This window comes from Ambystoma mexicanum, chromosome 2p (assembly GCF_040938575.1).
Source record: "Ambystoma mexicanum isolate Mex_15411 chromosome 2p, UKY_AmexF1_1, whole genome shotgun sequence".
Classification (NCBI taxonomy): Eukaryota; Metazoa; Chordata; class Amphibia; order Caudata; family Ambystomatidae; genus Ambystoma; species Ambystoma mexicanum.
Genome location: NC_090923.1, coordinates 720,758,884 through 720,780,823, shown reverse-complemented (window position 1 = coordinate 720,780,823; position 21,940 = coordinate 720,758,884). Strand labels below are relative to the sequence as shown.

The following is a 21,940-nucleotide window of genomic DNA, read 5'->3' as shown; positions in this document are numbered from 1 at the left end:
TCCCTTCCCACCCTTGCACTTTGCGCATTCCGTACCGACCGGCACACCTCCACCCCACCCCGCATCTCCCTTTTACTTCTTGTTACTGCACTTGCACGATCCGAATGATACAAGACTTGGTAGAATCGTTGCTGTTATTCTTCTTCCCTGTCCTCCTCACCCCTTTTTTTTGTCTTGTGGTGCTTGAAACACTATTTGCTGTATAGGCACTTTATAAATACACAATAAAATAATTATAATTAAAATAAATCACCTTTTGTGTTGGGATGCGTCCACGATGTGCAACAAGTAAGTTTCAAAGGGCAGCCAATGAAGATCTTCTTAAAGAGTGAACTGACCTGCATAATCGAGAGACGCTCATCAGACAACAATGGAGCACGTGACTCAGTGCCACCTACATTGATTCTGCATGCATTTAGACAGCGGAGCAGCCAACCTGCCTGTTCCTCGAATAGGCCAGTCTTGGAATCCTACACAATTCTGGTGATAAGAGATCCAATTTGGATTATTACATGAAACTATGATTGGCTAAACCCTGTACTGAATAATATATTTAGTATATTTAGTATGGAGCCCAATTCAGAATAGTTTGACATGTATTCAGCCTAAGACGAATATGTGGATGAATAGTTGCGTTTTTAGTAAATCAAGTTCCAAGCGTAAACAATAACAGACATTTTAAAACAAATTTAATTACTATTTTAAATATGCGTTACTGTGCTTTATTTATTTCTCTTAATTTTTATCATCATATCCTTATTTAAAGCATGCAAGCCAGAAAAGAAAGAATTTCCAAAAAAGGGGGGGAACACATTTGCAGAATGATGTTGCATATGCAAAACCAATGCAAATCAAAGTGGCAGGTTGCAATAAACACAATGGGTATTGGAATTGCCATTGTGAATTGCATGCATTGCAACCTCTTGTGTGTTGCACTGTATATTAGATGGAACATGAGTTTCTACTCTTGCTTTTAGGTCACATAGAAATGTATGGGCGGTTTCTGTCCACACGTGCAAGACATGGTGTAAGTGATTGAGTGGCCTCCAATTCCTGATTCTGGTTTGATTTAGGAGTTGTGTTTCACTTACTCGCCTCTTGACTGTGGTTGGGTTTACGTGACCAGCAGATACCTAGGAAAAAAGAACCACATGTCAGAGGGCACTGCAACACCATGTATCTTGCAGACCTAATTGCACCAGCTGCAAAGGTAGCTGGGTCAAGCCTTTTCCCTGGATAACCCAGTCGCCTCTCCAGATTTTCGTATACAGCAGAAACATGATACACTGCTTTGCAGGCGCCACACTTTCACCTCATTTTAAGGCAGGGGTCTGCAACCTTTGGCTCTACAGATGTTTTGGATTTCGATCCCCATGATTCCTCGGAGAGCCAAAGGTTGCAGGCTTCTGATCTAAGGCATTGAGAGTCCCTCAATACCTGACTGCGCTTGTGCAGTGAGAAAAGCCACTCAAAACAATGCTTGAGAAAACGGATACAAATCTAACATTTGTCCAAATTTACCGGTTGAAAGCCTTAGATTTTAGAGTCAGTTCCTTAAGGGGAATCTCATATGGAATTCTTGATATAAGCCAAAAAAGCCAACAATGCAGGATCTCGCACAGTGCTAGGAACCATCAATGCGTCTTCAGCAGAAAATGAATGTATGCGCCCACCCCAAACATTGGACACTGCTCATTATACATAAGGTTATCTGCTTTCTGTTTTTACTGATTTCAAAATATAAATGCAGAGGGAAGTGATTCTGTTTCCTTTGTGAGGGGTTAGAAATGTGAGGTGGACAACTTAGTAAAGGTTTTTCACAAGTAGCCTTAGCTCCTAAGGGTGTGACTAACGCCTCACTATACCTAACCTAAAGGGGATTTCCCTGCCTATCAAAATACACCAAATAAAAGGAATCTGACCCTCACACTTCTACATACATCCAACTCATAGAGGTAATAGATGGCAATTCAAATGTAACAAAAATACAATTATATTCAACATACAACTAATAACTGTGGTTCCTTGTAATCTAGGTCAGATCCCCTTCTCAAGAATCAAAGCAGGATTTTCAATCAAAAGTTCAAATAAAGCACTTTCTTTTTTATTATAAAGTTCGTCTTACTCCAAAAGTCTTTCACTTGTACTTTTGACCAAATTTCAACCGGATGAAAAGTCTTTGTCTCTCTAAGGACAGAAAAAAATTCGACACAACTTCTTCTTCTTAAGAGAACACACACACTTTCACAATTCCTCTGTATCAACAAAAATATTTTGTCAGGATGATTCCACCACAATTTATGAAACACTTTAGTGGTCTTGCCGCTTATTCTTCTACACAACTTCCAACCATAATGCAGCACTTCAATGATTTCTTCCTGGTCCACTCACCTGCCGGGACTTCCACTAAAAGATCCCTTTCTTGGTATACTCACCTGACGGGACAATAAAAATCACCTAACACTACAAGTACTCTGTGGTGAGGCTTACTTCAAACCTTCTCAAAAAATCTTTGACTTTCAACAACATCGAAATTCATAACTTCTGTTAAGAAAACATGATACACATTGGTGCTGTTTGTTACTCTAGTGTATTTGCCCATGCAATACAGGTCATGCCCCTCTCCTCCTTGATACAGGAGGGCATTTTTCCTGCCACTCTTGTTTGCCCACTTTTACATGAAAGAACTGCTTACAATGTTTTTTTTATTACATTTGCCCCTCTTTGGCTTAGGCAATGCTTGTTGATGTCCTGTTCAACTATTGCCTCTTCCTCACTTTGGCAATAATGATTATAATTAGCTTGATTTAGTATTGTCTTTTCTTTGCTTTGGCAATGTTGTTTATAGTTAGAATGCTTCAGTATTGCTCTTTATTTGCTTTGGCAATGGCGGTTATAGTTAGCTTGCTTTAGTATTGCCCTCTCTTTGTCTTGGCAATAACATTGGCCTTGCTAGCAATGATGTTAACTCTTCTTTTCTTGTCTTTTTTATAAAGTTCTTATTATGCCCATTAGACTTCTTTAAATTAGTTCGGTATTCAAAAATGTTATCAGTAGCCAGTGGTTGATTACGGAGTTTACCGGGATTAACCGACAATGGTCAACTCGCTGTTTTCTGTTTTCGTCCACTCCAAACGCTGCCACTGCTCATTCTGCTTCTTCTGCTGCCTCCTGCACAGCAGACTGTTTTGGTTTGTTTCCCGCAGCCCATGCCAGTCAGGAAAGGAGCTTTTCTCGCTACTGATGCACGCCAGCTACTCGACATCCACTGGGACATAGCATGCAATAAGGAGAGCCTCTCTCTCCAGGGGGAAAGCTTCTTCCAACATTGCATCCTGCTGCGCAACCTCTTCATTGAAGGCCATCAATGTTGGAGTCCCTCTCAGGACCATAATCTCCAAAGACAGCAGCGGCTCCGGCGGCTCCGTTTTCTTTCTTCGTCTGCTGCAACTGCGACTGTCAGCCTCTGCAACTACTCCAACTCATGATTTTAATGGCCTGCACCTGAGGGGGCCTTAAAAGTTCAAATGTCCCACTCAGGTGTGGGTCATTAGAACCACTGGACTGCCTACTGCAGTTTAGTGCCTCTGAATCCCTCTTCCTCGTCCCAGAACGCAGGATTTGACATCCACAATGTTCTGCTCCTTCTTTCTTCAGGAATACAAACTTCAGATTTATTAGATTTATTCTGTTTATTAAATAGATCTGTAGGGCAGGGTTTTATAGGAATTAATGGTTGGTTCAGATTTAATGGAGAATTATATTCACCAAAGGTCAGGGTGTTAAGGTTTTGATTCCCACACATATTATTCCTCTGTTGATCACAAGTGTTTTCATGACCATCAATGCATGTAGCTTTAGAACAGAAGCCTTACTCTGACAGAAAGCCATTAAATATTCTAGCATCATGGAGATCTCCCTCTCTGAAGAAGATAAATACTGCATATATCCTTATGTATTCCTCCTGTCCCTTTGGGGGCCTTCCCCTCCCAGGTGATCCTCCAGGCTCACACCACCCTCAGGGTTACGATCAGGTACCAGCTGCATTCCCCTGACCACCTGGGAGGAGACTTTAGGCAGGCATTCTGTGAGGATTCAGCAGTGTTCATCACTCCTTCCAATATTTATTTTTGAAACCAGAAAAAATCAGAAAAGCAGGTCTCTTGCTAAGCTCTCTGCCAATCATGCCTTGCAAGTCAATTTCTGTGCCATGAACAACCACCTAGAGGCTAAAAAATGAATATTATTCCCTTAGGAGATATTGAAATGACTACAGCTTTGTTGCTCAGAACAGGAGTGATTTGGTTTTAATGTAACAATAGATCATGGCTAGAGGTGCAGGAACCAGACTTTCTGAGCATGGCATTACAGCCATCGAAGCATTACATTTGTCATTTCAATAAGGACAAATATTAGTTGCATGTTATGTTTTTATAAAACAATGTATACATGTGGATGAATGCAGATAAAATGACCAAAACATAAAAAAGCATGACTACAGATGGACATGTTGAAAAAATAAATACCGTAACACAGGAGTTTTAATTTTACACAAAGGACGCAAGGCATAATTTCGATTGTGCCAGAACAGAACACAACTCAACGTGTGTTCCATTAGGCTAGCGTCAATACGTCGGCACGAGAAGGGTCACAGCAGTAATTAAGGCCGCACGGGAAGGCTCCCGCATATGATACGTTGAAAAGAGAGACCGTGGAAAATTATAACCGGTAAGCCTAAATATAAGAGCGGGCGTGTGAATGTGATGTTTTTTTGTGTGGCTTCTCTAAAATTCTAAATTCATACGTGCATTTATTTCTGCACAGTATGAAAAGGTTGGAGGCGATACAGACAACATTGCCAATGTCTTTGTCAGATATAAGGGAAACAAGGGACTCCACAGTCAGCACGTGAAGTGAAGCGGTGTGCAGTCATAATGTCGACAGTCAAAATGTCGACAGTCAAAATTTCGAAAAATAAATGTCGAAAAAAATAATGTCGACAAACAATAATGTCGACATTTTTCGATATTTTTTCGAAATTTTGAATTTATTGTATAAATAAATAAATATATATATATAAGATGTGTTGAGTATGAGGGGTGGTTGGGGGGGTGTGGGGGGGTGGCAGGCGGGAGTTGGGTGAGGGGGGGTTGGGGGGGCCCCCCCCATAGTAAATGATACTATTTTTATTTATTTAATTATTGACTAAATAAATAAATAAATAAATAAATATATAATTGGTATGTGTTGAGTATGAGGGGTGAAAGGGTGGTTGGGGGGGTGTGGGGGGTGGCAGGGGGGTGTTGGGTGAGGGGGGTTGGGGGGGGACCCCTCCATAGTAAATGATCCTTTTTTTGGTTATTTATTTATTGAATGAATAAATAAATAAATAAATAAATAAATAAATAATTGGTATGTGTTGAGTATGAGGGGTGAAAGGGTGGTTGGGGGGGTGTGGGGGGGTGGCAGGGGGGTGTTGGGTGAGGGGGGGTTGGGGGGGTACTCTTGCATTTACTATGGAGGGGACCCCCTCCATAGTAAATGATCCTTTTTTTGGTTATTTATTTATTAAATAAATAAATAAATAAATAAATATATAAATAGAATGTGTTGCATATGAGGGGTGGGAGGGTGGTGGTGGGGGGTGTGGGGGGGTTGCAGGAGGGTGTTGGGTGAGGTGTTGATAGTTTTAAGGGTTTATAGTCATAATGTCTAAAAAAAAAGTCGACATTTATTTTTCGAAAAAATGACTTTTTACATTATAAGTATAGGATGTCGACATTATTATTTTCGACATTTTTTTTCGACATTTTTGTCTGTCGACATTTTTTTTTCGACATTATGACTATAAACCAAGTGAAGCTAGTGCCATTGTGGCAGACTATGATGTAAAGAATCCGTAGTAGGTAAGCGCTCATTAAGTGCCCCACATTTTGAGTTTGATGATTGTTTTTAGAAACTTATATGTAAGATAGGGATGTATTCCTCTCATGTGCAGCACTTATTCACAAGCAGTAAAGGTAACGGAAATTGTGCATGACTTAATAACAATAGATAAAAGACACATTTGAAGGTACGATTGGTGTACCGGAGAGATTTAGGTGAGATTTTTTTATTTATTTTTTTGTAAAAAGACTATGACATGCAAAATGTTGGAAAATTGCGTGCTAGTGGCGAATAATGAGACCACGAAGAAATACATCCCTCTGCTCATACTGGAAATAGAGATGAAGTTGATATAGATTTGATGTATGATTTGCTTTGTTTAAAGTCACAAAACCATGTTTTTTAGACCAAATGTTTGTTTGTTTTTTAGAATATTGCAGCTATGGCTGTTAACACGTGACGATAAACGAGCAAACCAGTGAATATATAATGAAGATTAAGTGCCCTGAAGACAGCACCAGCAGGATATACAACGTGGATTGATTAATGTGTATATTCTTTTGATTGTGATTCAAGCTGGTCCTAGAAACACATTTATGAAGTGTTGGCACAGTCTCTTGACCGTATAAATTAGGAGGGGCAACAATAACAACAGTGGTGGCCAAGATAGACACACACCTGAGGGTGAGGCATAGAAAGGGTTAGAAATGTTATTCTTTGTTTCTGGTGGACAATGTATATACATATAGATATGTGTTTCAGAATGTGTTCTGATCATAACGTTGAGCCTTTTTAAGAGAAAATATTTGTTATGTGTAATGTGTTTTTTTGATAAAAATTAAAATATGTATATTTTTGATAATTACATGGTTATTCGCTCTTTTTGGTTAGGGGGTGAACATGGCAAAGTGCATATGCATCTATAGTTACTCACTCTGAGCAGAAAGGGAAGGAAGGTGTTTTGTGGGAATCCGTAGGTTTTTTGCCTCACTGTCCTCACCCACACATCCCCTAAAAAGAGGACTCCTGTAGCTCAAGATAGCTTATTATATTGCATTTTCTGCAGTGCATCACACACATGAAATTTTCTTTTCGCATATTAAAGTTTACTCGATTCTTAACTTCGTCATCAGTTTCTATAGGGTCCATGCATTCTCTTCAGCCAGTCTTCTTAGTGTGTCACATTCATCTCTTGTGACGTCACCAGCCCCTCTTCTGCTCTTTCTTATATTCCTTCTGGTAGTTCCTCCCTTAGATCATCATCTCTTCGGGAATATATTTGGTAAGGCTTTCTCAGAGGGTATATTTTTTTTAATATTATCCATGGTATGGTCACGACTGCTGGTGTCAGGCATGGCACGATATCAGGCTCTCAACATACCGGAAGTCGGGGGACAGGACTTCCTGCAGAGGCATTAAGCTGCTCTTCTACACCACGGTCCCTGCACATTGTGAAACGCATCTCTCTCAGTGTTGCTCCACATCTTACTTCCCTCTTCAATTCCTCTCTTGGTAATGCTACTTTCCCCATATCCTATAAATTAGCTACTGTCACCACTCTCCTTAAGAAACCTGGTCTCTAACCTAACTGTCCTGCTAACTTTTTCCCAGTCTCTCTTCTACCATTATTCCTTACTATTCAAAAATACTAGAGTGAGTAGTAGTCAATCGATTTACTGAGTTCCTTGATACTCACAAACTCTGGGACCCTTTTCAATCTGGTTTATGGCCTCAGCATCCTACCGAGACAGCTCTTCTCAATGTCAGCAATTTCATCTCTTTCAGGCGTCATGCAAACCATTCATCTATTGTTATTCTTCTCGACCTCTCTGCTGCCTTTGATACCAGCAACCTTTCTGACCTTGTCTCAACATTATCTGACAGTGTAGCTAATGTTGTGATGAAGGGGTGCCTGATTTCATGGGCTAATGCTCTTTGGCTGATGTTTAGGGACATTATTAGAACTGGTTGTATACCATATGGCTGGAAAAAAGCTGCGCTAATTCCTATTTATAAGAAGGGCCTCATGGATGACCCCCATAATTACTGATTATTGGCACTGTCTGATACAATCGCTAAGATCTTTCCCTTATGTATTCTGAGTTTTATGCAAGAATTGGAAACCACAAACAATTTACTTAAAGCACAACAGATGGGTTTCAGAAAAGGTTTTAGTACCTTTGTATAATATATGGATTCTTAGATCAACATTGATGGCTAAAGATTTCAAGCTGTATATTTGTTTCATAGACTATGCGGGTGCTTTCCACTCTGTATGCCGAAGTAAACTGTGGACTAAATTGTACCAATGGGGGCTCAACCTGAATATACTTGGGCTAATTGAACAATTATACCATGAAACATCAGTTTGTATCAAGGGGGCCTGTCGACATCACAGATTGAACCCAATGTAGGATTAAAGCAGGGGTGCATTTTGGCCCCACTGCTTTATAACTTATATGTGGCTGATCTATCTGATAGTTTGAAACAGGTTATCAACTTTCCCCCGCGTGCCAGCACTTTTCCTTTGTCATGGCTTGCCTATGCTGATGATGCGTTATTGTCGACAGGACAGCGGTTGGGTTACAGCGAAGTGTGAGAAACCTGAGGGTGTTCTCACGGATGAACCCTGAGGATCTTTTGTTTAGGTGGCCAGGGCACAGCCATCACACTTGGAATAAGACCCTGGGGGTGGACCAGTGTGTGAGGATCACCTGGACAGGGGTGCTTGGGGACTGCGGGAGGAATGTCCTCGAGAGAGAAGCAGTATGCCCCCCTTTCTGACACACCCCTACCTGACACCCCCTGACACACCATGCGATATATTAAACCCAGTTTTCCCATAATTTTTTATTTTTTTATTTTTTATTAGCAATTGGTTTAAAAATCAAACCTTACAGCTACAATCTCACAGCGTATTAAATCAAAAACACACAAATGAAAAAGCTTTAAAGGAAGCACCATAGAAATTGAATTAAAAAAATGAAAAACTTATTTATTGTTTTACACATCTCCACAGGTGGATACACCAGTTTTCCCATAATTACTAGAAAATACTATGACTTCCCAACTCCCCCCCCCTTTTCTATACAAACACTGAGACGAAGAAGAGAGGGACTGAGAGGATGAAGATCACTGGGAAAAAACACACTCAGGACCTGATTCTCAACTGGGTCTTAAGTACCGAAAAGGTTGCTAAAAGCGTTAACAACCTTTTCGGTACTTAAGACCTATTCTGAAGATGGCACATTCTTCCGAAGTTGGAATGAAGGCGCTCCTTTCAGAATATATGTGCTGGTTGCTAGGATGGGTGGGAAACCAAACTAGCAACCGCCACATTCGTAACCTACCACTTAAGACAGGTATTCTTGTGGCACTCCTCCACTTTTAAATGTGCGCTTAAGTGGCGCATATGTACGGTACCATTTTGGTGCCGGTATTGCCTTGTTGCATTGCAGGGCGTATATGAACACTTTCATAAACACCAAAGTAAGCAGCTTCAACGTTGTATTCTGCAACATTGAAGCTGCTTACTTTGGTGCATATATGCACCTGTGTTCTCAGCAGCAGTTTTATAAAATAACGAAAGTGTTAAACAATTGTGTAAAACATTGTAAATCCACCCAATATCCAGTCAAAAGTGCTAAAAAAAAAAAAATACATCCAACCAAACGAAGGTGCTGATGGCAGCCAGAGCATAAGAAAAGTACAAAACGGCAATCATATTGGATTGTCGTAAAAGTGTATTACGGAATAAAAACCTCCATAAAAACAATTCATAAATACAATACAAAGTACATCCATAAAAAATAATTCAATTCAATGAATACATCACTAGTGCCAGGAAAAGTATGATTAAATGTTTCACAGTGCTGACAAACACATATTAACGAAAAAGGAGCAGCACCCCAATCATTTCATTGATGGTCTAGGGTAGAATACTATCTATCGCTAGTGTCAATCATGAGCAAGCAGCTATTTTCTCCTTTTCGTGACTTGTCTAAGATAAAGGAGTAGTGCCCAGCTTATTCTCTGTGTTTCTCCTCTTAACAGATACAGTAGAGCTGACTAGCATTGAACAAAACCTGTTTCACACAGGATCAGCATTAGTCTTCTAGATATAATGTTTTTAAAAGCTGGGCAAAAAAAACATAAAATATATCAAATTCTCTTCTTCGGGCCTTGCATAATAATCAACATTTATCATTTGTCTGGCCTGTCTATACGGCAGTAACATATCTCAGGTGTAAACGATTGAATCTCGCTCTAGTCACGAGGCATCTTTCATGTTTGTAGTTAGACCATATCAGATAGTTGAATTGTGTCAGTAGATAAGACGACATGTTTTCGGTTGATAGGTTTTACCAATTCTACAGATTCACAAGTAGACTTTACCAAAGAAACAAATTGTTCATTGAAACTGTGCACCATTTTCTCTTCTAGGATGTCTAAAGATAAAAAAGTGACTGTGTGCATTAATCGTGTCAAACCAGCTCTTCGCATGCGAGATCCAAGGATTAGAAAGTACCTTAGAGTTACAAAGCATAGCCTTCAAAATAAATTATGTTAGTTCCGCTTTTGGGTTTGACCAAATAAGCAACCAGTGAAATACTGGTTGGAGTGCTAGATCGTCGGACAGGATTTTCAAACACAGCTCTAAATGGACTGCGTAGTTAGGGGGAGAGTGTGGCAACCCCAACCATCTTTTGCCAAAGTGGCCACCAATTCAGCAATTGCACTGACTTTACAGTTGTAAACCCTGAAGACCATGTTCAACGCTTGGACTCTGCAGTCCTTCATAAAGCCAGTCACTCCACCAAGTGCCGGTATAATTCTGTTAGATTGTTTGGTAACATGACAACTCCAGGTTAGTTTATGGGAAAAGCCTATTTCTAAATAATCGAATTCCCAGACCCATGGGATTATGTCATCATTACTTCTCATTTTTGGCAAGGATATACGTCTATTACCTTGACGACATGCCATAACTGCCACCCCACCGCCATTAACTTTCAGATCTAAGTTATGCATACAATATTTATATACCGTCATTAATATTGGCAGAGCTCACTTGGTACGGGCAATTCAAATTTGAGGTACCCAAAACATGTCCCGTACATAACACAAGTCACTAAAGCTCATAATACTGTCAGGTCTCCAAACCCCACATCCCACCAGTGCTGCATACAAAATGTAAAGTATGAACAATGTATCATAGGCATTACTAAACACAAGTCAATTTCTTAAGTAGCTGCATCAAGTCAGCGGAAGGAACATTAATGCACCTGATCAGCACCCACCCGGAATGCCACAGGTGCAGGCTGCTCTTCACACAAAGGGCCGTAGCATGTCGAAGCACACAGGAGGTCAACATGTTGGGTTACAGAATGCTAAACCAACCTATGCGGGAGGATGATATGCAGTTTAGAGCACATAGCCGTCAGTACAAACAGTGCTAGAGAATGCATGTCCCACTAAGAAGGTGCAGGAGGATGCTCCATCACTCAACACAAAAGAGAGGACCCACATATAATGTTTCTTAGAACATTTTAAAAATCGACTAAGAAAGCTTTCCTTAGACACAATGGGCCTCATTACGAGTTTGGAGGTAGCCATGCCGTTCTTAGCGGCATGGCTACCCCCAAACCGTGTACCGGGTCCGGGTCCCAAAAATAGGGAATTACCGGGCCATGCCGACTTTTGCGGGCCAGTAATTCCCATTCTCGGGACCCGGACCCGGTACATCCCCATTCCCATTTGAGCCCACATAGGGCTCAATGGGAATGGGGAGGATGCTAACAATGGACCCATTAATGACTGGTCCGTTGTTAGCATTCAGGTCTGCTCGCGGGTGGCGATAAGCACGCCTGGTCTGGACCAGACGTCCTTACCTCCATCCACGAGCAGACCCATAATGTGGCAGCCCGTAATGAACAGTGCAGGTCCCTTACCGGCACCGTTCATTACGTGGCCACCTACGTTGTAATGAGGCCCAAGGTATTCATATAAAACAATACATATGAGAGATATTCCACTAATTTCTTAAAATGTATAAAATGTATAAAAAATAAAATTTTCAGCATTTCACAGTTCAATCAAGAGGTAAGCAAAATATCAAGTAGTTCAAATTTCAGAAAATCAATTGTGATTCCTGTTGTCACATACATACATACATACATACATACATGGTGCTGTGCAAGCAGGCTGAGCCAAGTTTGGGTGCAGGGGTTTGTGTAACTCCAAGCGGGAAGCAGGCATCCAGCTGGTTCAAAATGGTAACTAAGAGCTGTTCAAGAGTAGCCTTCGAACAAGGCAGCTTGGTTGGCTCATCCGGGTCGGTTTGAAGATCAGGTCTGGTTCGAGCCATGGTAATGGCTGGTTGGGGTTCGGCATGTGACTCTCCAGCGGTTTGAGATGAGGTCCAGTGATGGTTCGAAATCGTGAACCTGATGGTCCGAGGTCCGGTTTGATGAGGTGGCTACTCAATGTCAAACCGGTTTGAGCCGTTGGGTAACAACTGAATCGGGTCAATGAGCCATTGGTTCTAGCCAACAGGCGACAGGCACTGTTTAGGACATGACAATGTTGAACGGAGGCTGGCTGCGGTTTGAAGAGATGTTCGACAAAGTGTGGCTTAGAAGGGCCACGAGGGTCCGTTCAACTGTCAAGGTGACAGCAGAAATGCTGGTGACTGGATTCACAGCTCTAGCTGGTGGTTCGATGCAGTGTTCAAAGGTTGCAGTGTGAAGGGTCCCACAGGGTCTGGTCAACTGTTGATGAAGATTGGCAAAACTTGGATCCTTTCTCCCCTCCACCTCTCTCTCCACATGCAGTGTCCCCCAGAGCTCTATCCTCTCAACCTGGCACTTCCATGTCTACCCTTGGCTCACCTAATCTCCACCTTCTCTTCTAACATTCAGTATTATGCGGATAACACTCAGCACTCTTTCAGGCTTCCCTTATCCTCCTCTCCTCCCTTGCTCATTCCTGACTGTCTATCTGCGATTCAGAATTTGTGCACCTCCAACAATCTTTGTCTTAATGCCAGTAGGACAGAGATCCTTCTCATTGGGCCCCCTGCTCCCGCTTTCCCTATCTCACTTTGGCCGCCTTCCTTCAGCCCTCTACCCTCGCCTTCCTATGAGGCAAAAAACCTTGGCGTCATCTTCGAGTCCACTCTCTCCTTCTCGCCTCACATCACGGAACTTGCCAAAAAGGCCTACTTTAAGTTGCACCTCCATAGAGGTATTCTACCTTTTCTCACTTTCCCCCAGAAGCTCACTGCCTCTAGAGCCCTGGTTCTCGCCAGTCCAGACTACTGTAACAGCACTTTTCTTTTTTGTAAATTTGGTTTTATTAGTTTTACAGATACAAGTCATGCAAAGAAAGGATACACTGAGTAAACGATTAAACGTCTCATAACAAGAAAGCGGACCCTTAAAGTTCTGTGTATTTGGTGTCTGTCCCGCAAACACCTTCGTCATACATATGGTTCACACATGGTCATGACTTTGCCCACCTCCCTTTTCCCACCTCCCTCCCCCCTGGTGAGAATCTATGTTATAGATCGAGCAGCGTGCATCGTGTGGCAATCAGAGTCATTGTGCATCGTAGGGATCATCTTGGTTATGAAAGTGTCTATAGTAGAGCTCATCCTGGTTGTTTAGGGCAATCTTTGTTCCTCTGTCGCCTTGGTGGGAGCATTGTTACGAGATAAGCCGTTGGGCAGATATATACTTTTATATTCCATCCATAAGTTTTCGGTCTGTGACAGTTTTCCGTGTAGTGATGCCGTTATATGTTCCATTATGCATGTATTAGTGGATACATGGATCCATTCGTTTTTCGTGGGGATTACAGGAGCTTTCCACTTCATTACTAGTGTTGCCCTAGCGGCTAGTAGCAGTTGCGGCGCTAGATCCTTAATCTTGACCCAGTCATCCTCATCTTTCTCAAGGCCAAACAGTATAAGGTAGGGAGTAGGTGTTCTGTTAATACCATCGATTTCTTTAATTCAGCCCAGGACTTCTGACCAGAATACTTGTATTCAGGGGCATCCCCACCACATGTGCCAGTAGTCTGCTCTTTTGTCCGCATCCACGCCAGCATTCCGGGCTTATGGTCTGAAACATTTTGGATAATCTAACGGGATCATATTGCCATCTATGTAATAATTTGATTGCGTGGAGTTTGTATTGGCTCGAGATGGATATCCGTGTGGCCGCTTGACATATGGTGTCCCATAGCTCTGGAGTGAACTGATCGGCGAAATCTGTTTCCAATCTACTTTTGAATGCATCCGTAGTTATCCCCTCACCTTCTATCAATGTTCTGTACATATCAGATATTAGGCCTTTCATTACAGTTCTTGAGTCCAGTATTTTCTCAAAAGGGGTGAGTTCTCTCATCAGTTTGGGTTTCCACATGGCTCTTGTCAAAACTACTTTTATCTGCAAGTATTGGAAGGTGGATAAAGGTCCTATTCCGAGGGTTTCAGTTAGCTCAGGTAGGGAGATGAAAGAGTCTTTCCTTTGTAATTGTCCCACTCTTTCCAGGCCAGCCTCGTACTACGATTGGAACCTTCCGACGTCTGGGATATGGTCATTGATTCCTGGGGACCATAAGTGGCTCAAGGGAGCTGGCCAGGTGGTGATGTTTTGCATGTTTTTGCCAGGTGTCCAGATATCCCAGATGGTCATTAGTATTGGGTGATCTTTAAGTTTTTTACAGATTCTTTTCTTAGGTGCCCATAGCCATTCAGATACTGTGGCTGGTGTAAAATAGTAATTGTCCATATTGACCCACTGGATGTTTGTTTGATCACGCAGATGTGGAATCAATACTCTAAATTGGGAGGCTTCGTAGTATTTTTGAAGATTGGGAAGTCCAACTCCACCTTTATCTTTAGGAAGCGTAAGGGTCTTATATGGGATCCTTGCTTTTTTCCCTTGCCATAGGAATTGGAGCATGGCCTTTTGATCTCAGTAAAAAAGCTTTTCGGGATTCTAATGGGTATCGCTTGGGAAGGGTATAGGAACCGGGGAAGGGATACCATTTTCATCGCATTGAGCCGGCCGAGCCAGGATATTGTGAGCTTATCCCATTTCATCAGATTTAACCTAAACTGCTTCAGTAGAGGAGGGAAGTTTGCTTCAAATAAGTCACTCAGATTTTTCGTTATTCGTATGCCCAGATATTGTAATTGTGAGTGTTCAATATTGAGACCGAGTGGAGAGAATTTGATGTCATTCTCATTTTCTCGACCTTGAAGTGGGAAGAGTGTCGACTTTGTTTTGTTTATTTTAAACCCTGAGAGTTTACCATATTCATCTATTATGCAAAGAGCCAGGGGGATGGGGACAGAGGGGTTTGTGATGTGAAGGAGGATGTCGTCTGCATAGAGGGCAATTTTGTATTCTGTTGTCCCCAGTTGGATACCTTCTAGTGTAGGGTCTGCTCTCATTGTGATTGCTAGGGGTTCTAAGGAGAGGGCAAAGAGAATTGCCGAGAGGGGGCATCCCTGTCGGGTTCCACGTTGCAGGTTGCACCACCGTGAGTATTCATCGTTCACAAATATAGATGCCTTGGGATCTGTATATACTGCTTGTATCGCTCTTCTGAATCTAGTGCCCATTCCCACCCTTGGTAGTACTGCTTCTAGGAACCCCCATTCTACTCTATCAAAGGCCTTTTCCGCATCGATGGAAAGTAAAACCGGGTCATTCTCCATGTTCTGGGATGCATGGATCAGGTGTAGGGTTTTGCGGATTGTGTCTGCTCCTTGTCTGCCCAATATGAACCCAACTTGATCGGAGTGTATAAGTTGAGGAATGAGGGTTTCGAGTCTCGCTGCCAAGATTCTGGTATATATTTTTGCATCAAGGTTAAGTAGTGAGATGGGGCGATATGAGGAACATTTCGTATGATCTTTCCCAGACTTGGGGATAACAGTAATCAACGCCCTGGTGAAAGAGTCTGGGGGTTTCCCCGTGTCCATTATTTCATTGAACAGGAGTGTTAGGAAGGGAGCTAGCGTGGTGTTGAAGGTTTTATAAAATCCGGCAGTGTAGCCGTTTTTGCCCGGGGATTTGCCCAAGGTTAACCTTTTTATGGCAGCCTGGACCTCCAATTCTGTAATAGGGGATTCTAGGGATTCGGCATCTAGGTCAGGAATACGGGGTACATCTATTGAAGACAGATAGGACTCTGTTTCTGATCTCTCAGGGTCCACCTCAGAAGAATATAAAGTTTCATAAAAGTCTGCAAAACATTCTGGGATGGTGGTGTGGGCATGTGATGTAAGGGAGTAATCATCTTTAATTTCTAATACCCTACGCTCAGCTCATTGCTCTCACAGCCTGCTGGCAAGAAGTGCGTCGGCCTTGTCACCCTTTTCGTAGAATTTTTGTTTTAAAAATCTCAATTTACGCACAACCTGTTCATGCTCCAATAGTTTCAGTTAGTTTCTTTTCTCTCTGGCTTTGCTCATTCTCTGAGGGTCTGATTCTTCGTCTATTTTGGGTGTGCTTTCTAATCGGTAGATTTCAGCTCGTAGCCTTTGCTCAATAAGATTACGTTCTCTCTTCTTATATGAACCTTCCCTTATCAGAATCCCCTTCCAGGTGGCCTTCCCTGCCTCCCACACCGTTTGTCTGGATATCTCTCCATTGTCGTTTGATTTGAAGAATTCAGAGATTTCTGTCTCCATTTCAGTTCTGAAAATGACATCTCTTCACAAGGTTTCATTGCAATGCCATTTCCCACTGTTTTTGGGTAGGTCAGCCCACTGAATGTCCGTGAGGACCATATCGTGGTCAGACCAAGTAATCAGGGTTATTCTCGCCGGTGATACCACCTCAGAAAGCTCTCTGGAAAGATACATGTAATCGATGCAGGTGTACGTGTTATGGGGAGCTGAATAGAAAGTGTAGCCTTGTTCTTTCGGATGAAGAGCCCTCCATGCGTCCACCATGTTATACAGTTCCATCACATGAGCTAGTTCAGTGGGTTCAGGTCTTTTCTGCTGAGCTGTGGTGGGGTTCCCAGGCTTCCGATATGTATCCGGGTTCGCCCATTGATTAAGGGTTCGCCCATTGATTAAAATCCCCCCCCAAAATGATGTGTCCAGTGGCTTCCAGTAGTATCTTAGGGATCGTCCTGGAGAGAAATGTAGACTGGCCTGTGTTTGGAGAGTATAGGGTGGCAATTGTGACATTCAGACTACCTAATTGCCCATTCACTAACATTGCTCAACCTTCTACATCGGACCATGTCTTGATTAGTGTAAACTCTATGCTTTTTTTTATGAGAATTCCCACCCTGCCTTTTCTGAGTGGGCCAGAGCCCCAGAATTCAGTTCCCACTCGTTTCGCAAGGATCCGTCGTTCATCTCCTTTTATGTATTTTGTTTCCTGGAGTAGAAGAATATCTAGTCCGCTTCTACGAAATTCTCTAGCTACAAGGAACCGTTTTGTCGGTGAATTGAGCCCATTAACTTTGAGCGTCCCAACTCTTAAGGCGACAGGTTCCCTTATATTAGTGTTCGTAGCACTGACTGTTATGATTCAGTTTGTTCGCTGTTCGGATCTCATCTGATTTTCTGACTGTTTCTTCACTCTCCCCCCCTTTCCTCCATCCTAATTGATGGCGTCCGATCGAGCCCGGTATGTTGTTGAAGGTCAACATCGGACCACTTCCGAGGGCCGTTACTTCACACCCCTTGGTCAGAATAAGTCAACTTAGTCCAAAATGAGCCCCTTGATGGTTCCCCCCTAATTATCTTCATTAGAGTCCAGGGAATGTGTGTGTGTTAGTGCATCCACATTACATTATTTACCTACTTTAATTGGAACTGTTTTACCGGTATCACCTGGTGTCAAGCGTCTGTTTCCGGAGAGAGATTACCTCTCCTAAATATTCGTGACCCCTTCACTCTCCTTCTCTGGGGGCCTTGGAGTCGCCATTCTCTTCCTTCCCTGTTTGTTGTTTCTTGAGTAGCGTCTTCTCCTTGGGTTCCTAGGAGGTCAGACATGCACGATTTTATTTCTGTCTCTGATCGAAGTCTGAATCTGGTCCCCTCGTATTCGAACGTGGGCGAGAAGGGGTAACCCCATCTATATCGAACATTCTTTTCCTTGGGCATCTTCGTCAGTGGACCACACATTCTTCTGAGGGCTAGGGTCAGGGAAGAAAGGTCTTGGTAAATGGAGATTTGTGCTCCCCCTAGCGTGATCATGTCGCTTTTCTTGGCTTTCTTGAGAATTCTAGCTTTATCCCTGAATCGGTGAAAACGGACGAGAACAGAGCGTGGTCCACCTGCTGCGCCACCCGCTCTATGAATTTGTTCTGTTATTGGTTCATCCACCTCATCATCCATTGTCAGAAGTTTGATGATGTTGTGGAGTGTCTCTTTAAGGTTCGCCTCAGTCTCCCCTTCTTTCTCAGGAATACCAAAAATTCATATATTATTCCTCCTTTCTCTATTTTCCAAATCATCGAGTTTGAGTTTAAACTCATGTTCGCGTCGTTCCAGTTCTGTCATTCTCTGGTCGAGTTGCCCTTCTAGTGTGTGAATGGAGGCCTGATAGTTTTCAACTCCCTCAAGCCTGTCCTCCATGCTATCGAGCCGTTGCATGATTCGATCAATTTTGCCACCTATGTTTGTTCCCAGGTTCTTGATCTCCCCCAGTGGGGCAGCTATGTCTCCTTTTGTAGCTGCAGCTAAGTCGTCCCCTGTGGTAGCGCAGTTTGCCATCCTGGCGGCGTAGGATATAGGTGAAGTAGGGGTGTAGGCAAAGTGGGCCAGCTTGTGGTTAGAACTCATACAGTCCGCAGTTGGTGGCCTTGAGTAGCAACTGTGTGTGCTGTGGTTCTCCACACCTTGCCTGATCTAAAGGTGGATGATGACGTCAGCAGGACCTGAGTGCGACTGTAGAATGTTAGGAAATTTCACAAGAAGGGCAGTCTATGTCGCAGGTTAGGAGCTCTTATTTAACTGCTTCCTTTGGTTCATCATGTGCAAATTATCACTTCGGTCTCCTAAGGGCTTTTTCCGGGTGATACGCACTGCGGTATGGGTAGTAGAGTGTTTATGTGCGAGCACTGTTGCGGGAGCACAGCGTGCTATAACGCCGTGAGGAGTCGGTCGGAAGCAAAATCTTATGGCAGTCTATCGCGAATAAGGGTTAATTTAATTGGATGTTTACTGTTGCCATCCGCCGAGGGTAGATATATGTTCCTACTGGAGTCGCTGAGATCACATCATGTGGGCAGGGGGTGGTACTCTTTAATAGCTGGTAAGCGGGGTAGTTGTACCCAAGTGTGATGAATGCAGGGCAAGGAAGGGGTGTGAGTAAGGTTGTTACGCTGCCCTCTTGCTCCTCTTACCCCGTACTTGTTATGGATGCCGTTGCTCCCTGGCGATGGTGTAGCACTAGAACGTCCTTGGGTTGGAGGGCGGCAAAGTGAGAGATGCAGGTTTTCTGTGCCCAGGTGGGATATTACACTTCTGTCTGTGGGGGCCCCGTACCCGGGTGCATGGGTCGGTGGAGTCACGCTGGGCTCCGGATGTTCATCTGCAAGTTACAGGCACCAAATGCCTGTTTGTTGTAAAATGATTGGAGCGCTTTGCTTTCTTTTCCTTTCAGGTTACGCTGCAAATGAATTGCTGATGAGGCGGTGCAGGGCCTTATGGGGTTCTGGGGTGGCGCTGTACATTGGCAGTGGGTTGTGCCGGGTGGCCAATCTCTGAGGGACATGCGCCGTCTCCCGTCAGGTCCGATTGTGGATCCTGCCTGTAGTGGAGTTTGCACACAGTCTTTAGCCCAGATAACTCTCCCGGCGAGCTCACCCGTGAAGTTGCGGGTCTATAAGGGCTTCATTTGGTATTTCTCTCTCCAACGTTACTCCGGTATGAGCTGTTGTGATTGGAATCTGCAGTCCGCTCCTCCACGCTGCACTTATTCGTGTTTACCGGGACGGCTGGCTGGTCTCAGGCCCGTGTGTGAGGGCGTTCCATTTCGGGAGCCGTATGTACATTTTCCGTGCCTTTTAGTAGTGAGAGACACGCAGTTGGTTTCGGTTTCAGCAGGTCTCAGAGGCTCGACTTCTCCTTCCTTTTTCTGGGGTCGTGGAGGGCCGATTCACGTCGAGATTTTTCTCAGGGTTAGGGGGGCTGTTCACACGGCGGAATCCCGTATTTGTTCAGTGGGGGGGTTCCAAAGGACGGGGGCTCATTCCATCTTTCGGGGTGCTGGTTACGGAGCGCAAAGAGAGAGCATGCTGTTCTCTGCGCTCCCTGGTGGCCGTATCGTTATAACAGCCCCTTTCTGAATCTACCTACCTCGACTCTTCGCCCCCTACAACTAATGCAGGAGAGGACAGCAATACTTATCCTTGGCCTCAAGCCCAGGGACAGTATCTCTCCAGCCCTGACATATCTCCACTGACTCCTTGTGGCTGCAAGGATCAGGTTCAAGACCTGCTGCATTTTCCTCAAGGATTTCTGGGGACAGGTACCACACTACATACAACTCTCTCTTCCAAAATACCTTCCTTTAAGAACCCTTCGCTCAGCTACCTCCAACTCTCTGAGGGTCAGACGCGTCTCCAGGCAAAGAGTGGGGGTAGATCTCTCTCCTCTGCAGGTGCCTCCCTCTGAAATGGCCTCCCTACCCATTTTAGACTTGACCCGGACTACCTGAAGTTCTGTAAGCAGGTCACGACCATCCTTTTCTCCTCTGCCTTCTCTCATCCGCTCCCTTGCTAACTTACCTGTCTGCGGCTCCGACTGGTTTGCTTGTTTCCCTCAGAGTCTCACTGTGTACCAAGCTCCATGACCAGTCTTCCTTTACACTGGCTCCTGGCCTACCGTACACTTAGGGGCTGTTACTGTAACCACTACAGCCCCCTGCCTCCTTGCACTTACCCAGAGCCGTGCTGCCCTGGCTGCACTCACTCAAGCCATGCTGCTCTGATCGAACTTCCCACTTTCCTCTCCCTTGCACTTCCCCCCTCCTTCCCCTTGCACTTCTAGTGTGGCACTTGCACGATTCAAATGACACAAGGCCGAGTAGTATTGTTTGTCTTGTCCTCCCTGTGTCTTCCCTCTTTTGTCTTGTGGCGCCTATAAACACTTGTGTACAGGTGCGTTATACATGCTTTATCATATCATATCATAGCAAGATGCTGGCAGTTCAAAGAGTAGTTAAAATGGTGCATATGCAGCAATGGCTTCCTGTTTGAGCCTAGGCAATGACATGGTCAGGGGGCATGGTTTGGTGGCGAAGTGGTTTCTGAAGGGTACATCACAGCAGTTTGTAGATTAGGTGTGTGCTAAAGGCAGCCCCAGTGGGTTCTGTTCGTTTAAATGACTCGAATGAGCCTGAGTCAGGGTTCAATGGTGAATATACAGGGGTCCTGGATGTCTTGACTTTCAGGTTGCTTTGCGTTCCAATCCAGGGGCTCACAGATAGGTTTTAGTCCTTGTTATTGGGTGAGCACACATGGTGGAGGCTAACAGAGACACAGGTCCTGTCCCAGCAGTAGTTCAACCCCAATGGTCCCAGGGGGTGGTTAGGGGACAGAGCTTGCCTCTGCCTTGGACACTTCGTCTTCACCTCACTGGTATAGGACTTTGGAAAGATCAACTCTCCCAACAGAGGTCCAATGAAACCTTCATGAAGATTTGAAGTCCAGAGCTGGTTCATTTAGATGATCAGAATATAGGTAGCCTTCTTTAGGGGTCCAATCCCTGTTCTTGGAACAAGTGGACTTTGCCCTCTGACATCACAACCAAATTACTATAGGAAATGGAGGGGACAGAAAGGAAAGTAGAGAAAGAGAGCGAAACAAGATGGTGTAAACGTCCGCCAGATGTAAAGAGCTCCCTCTGTCATCACTAAACCGGACCACCTCACTTGTCAATAGAATCAAAGCCTTTTGGTGTGCCGCACCCTAGCTTGAGGCTGCTCCTTTTGTGAATGCATGTGCCCTTCGATTCCTGTTCTCAGGGCTGCTTCCTGTTAAGTGGCAGTCTCTCTGGGGAGGATGTAAC

The 21,940-nt window shown here is 43.8% G+C and overlaps 1 protein-coding gene across 1 annotated transcript in view; it reads right to left on the bottom strand.

The window, feature by feature from the left end:
- MAP4K1 (mitogen-activated protein kinase kinase kinase kinase 1) overlaps positions 1-21,940 on the bottom strand; it is an 869,227-nt gene that overhangs the window by 213,258 nt on the left and 634,029 nt on the right. The window contains exons 20-21 of the mRNA XM_069644317.1: positions 1,092-1,133; positions 254-338 (exon numbers count right to left, since the gene is read on the bottom strand). Coding sequence (XP_069500418.1) covers positions 254-338; positions 1,092-1,133 — 127 coding nt within the window. The remainder of the gene's footprint in view (positions 1-253; positions 339-1,091; positions 1,134-21,940) is intronic.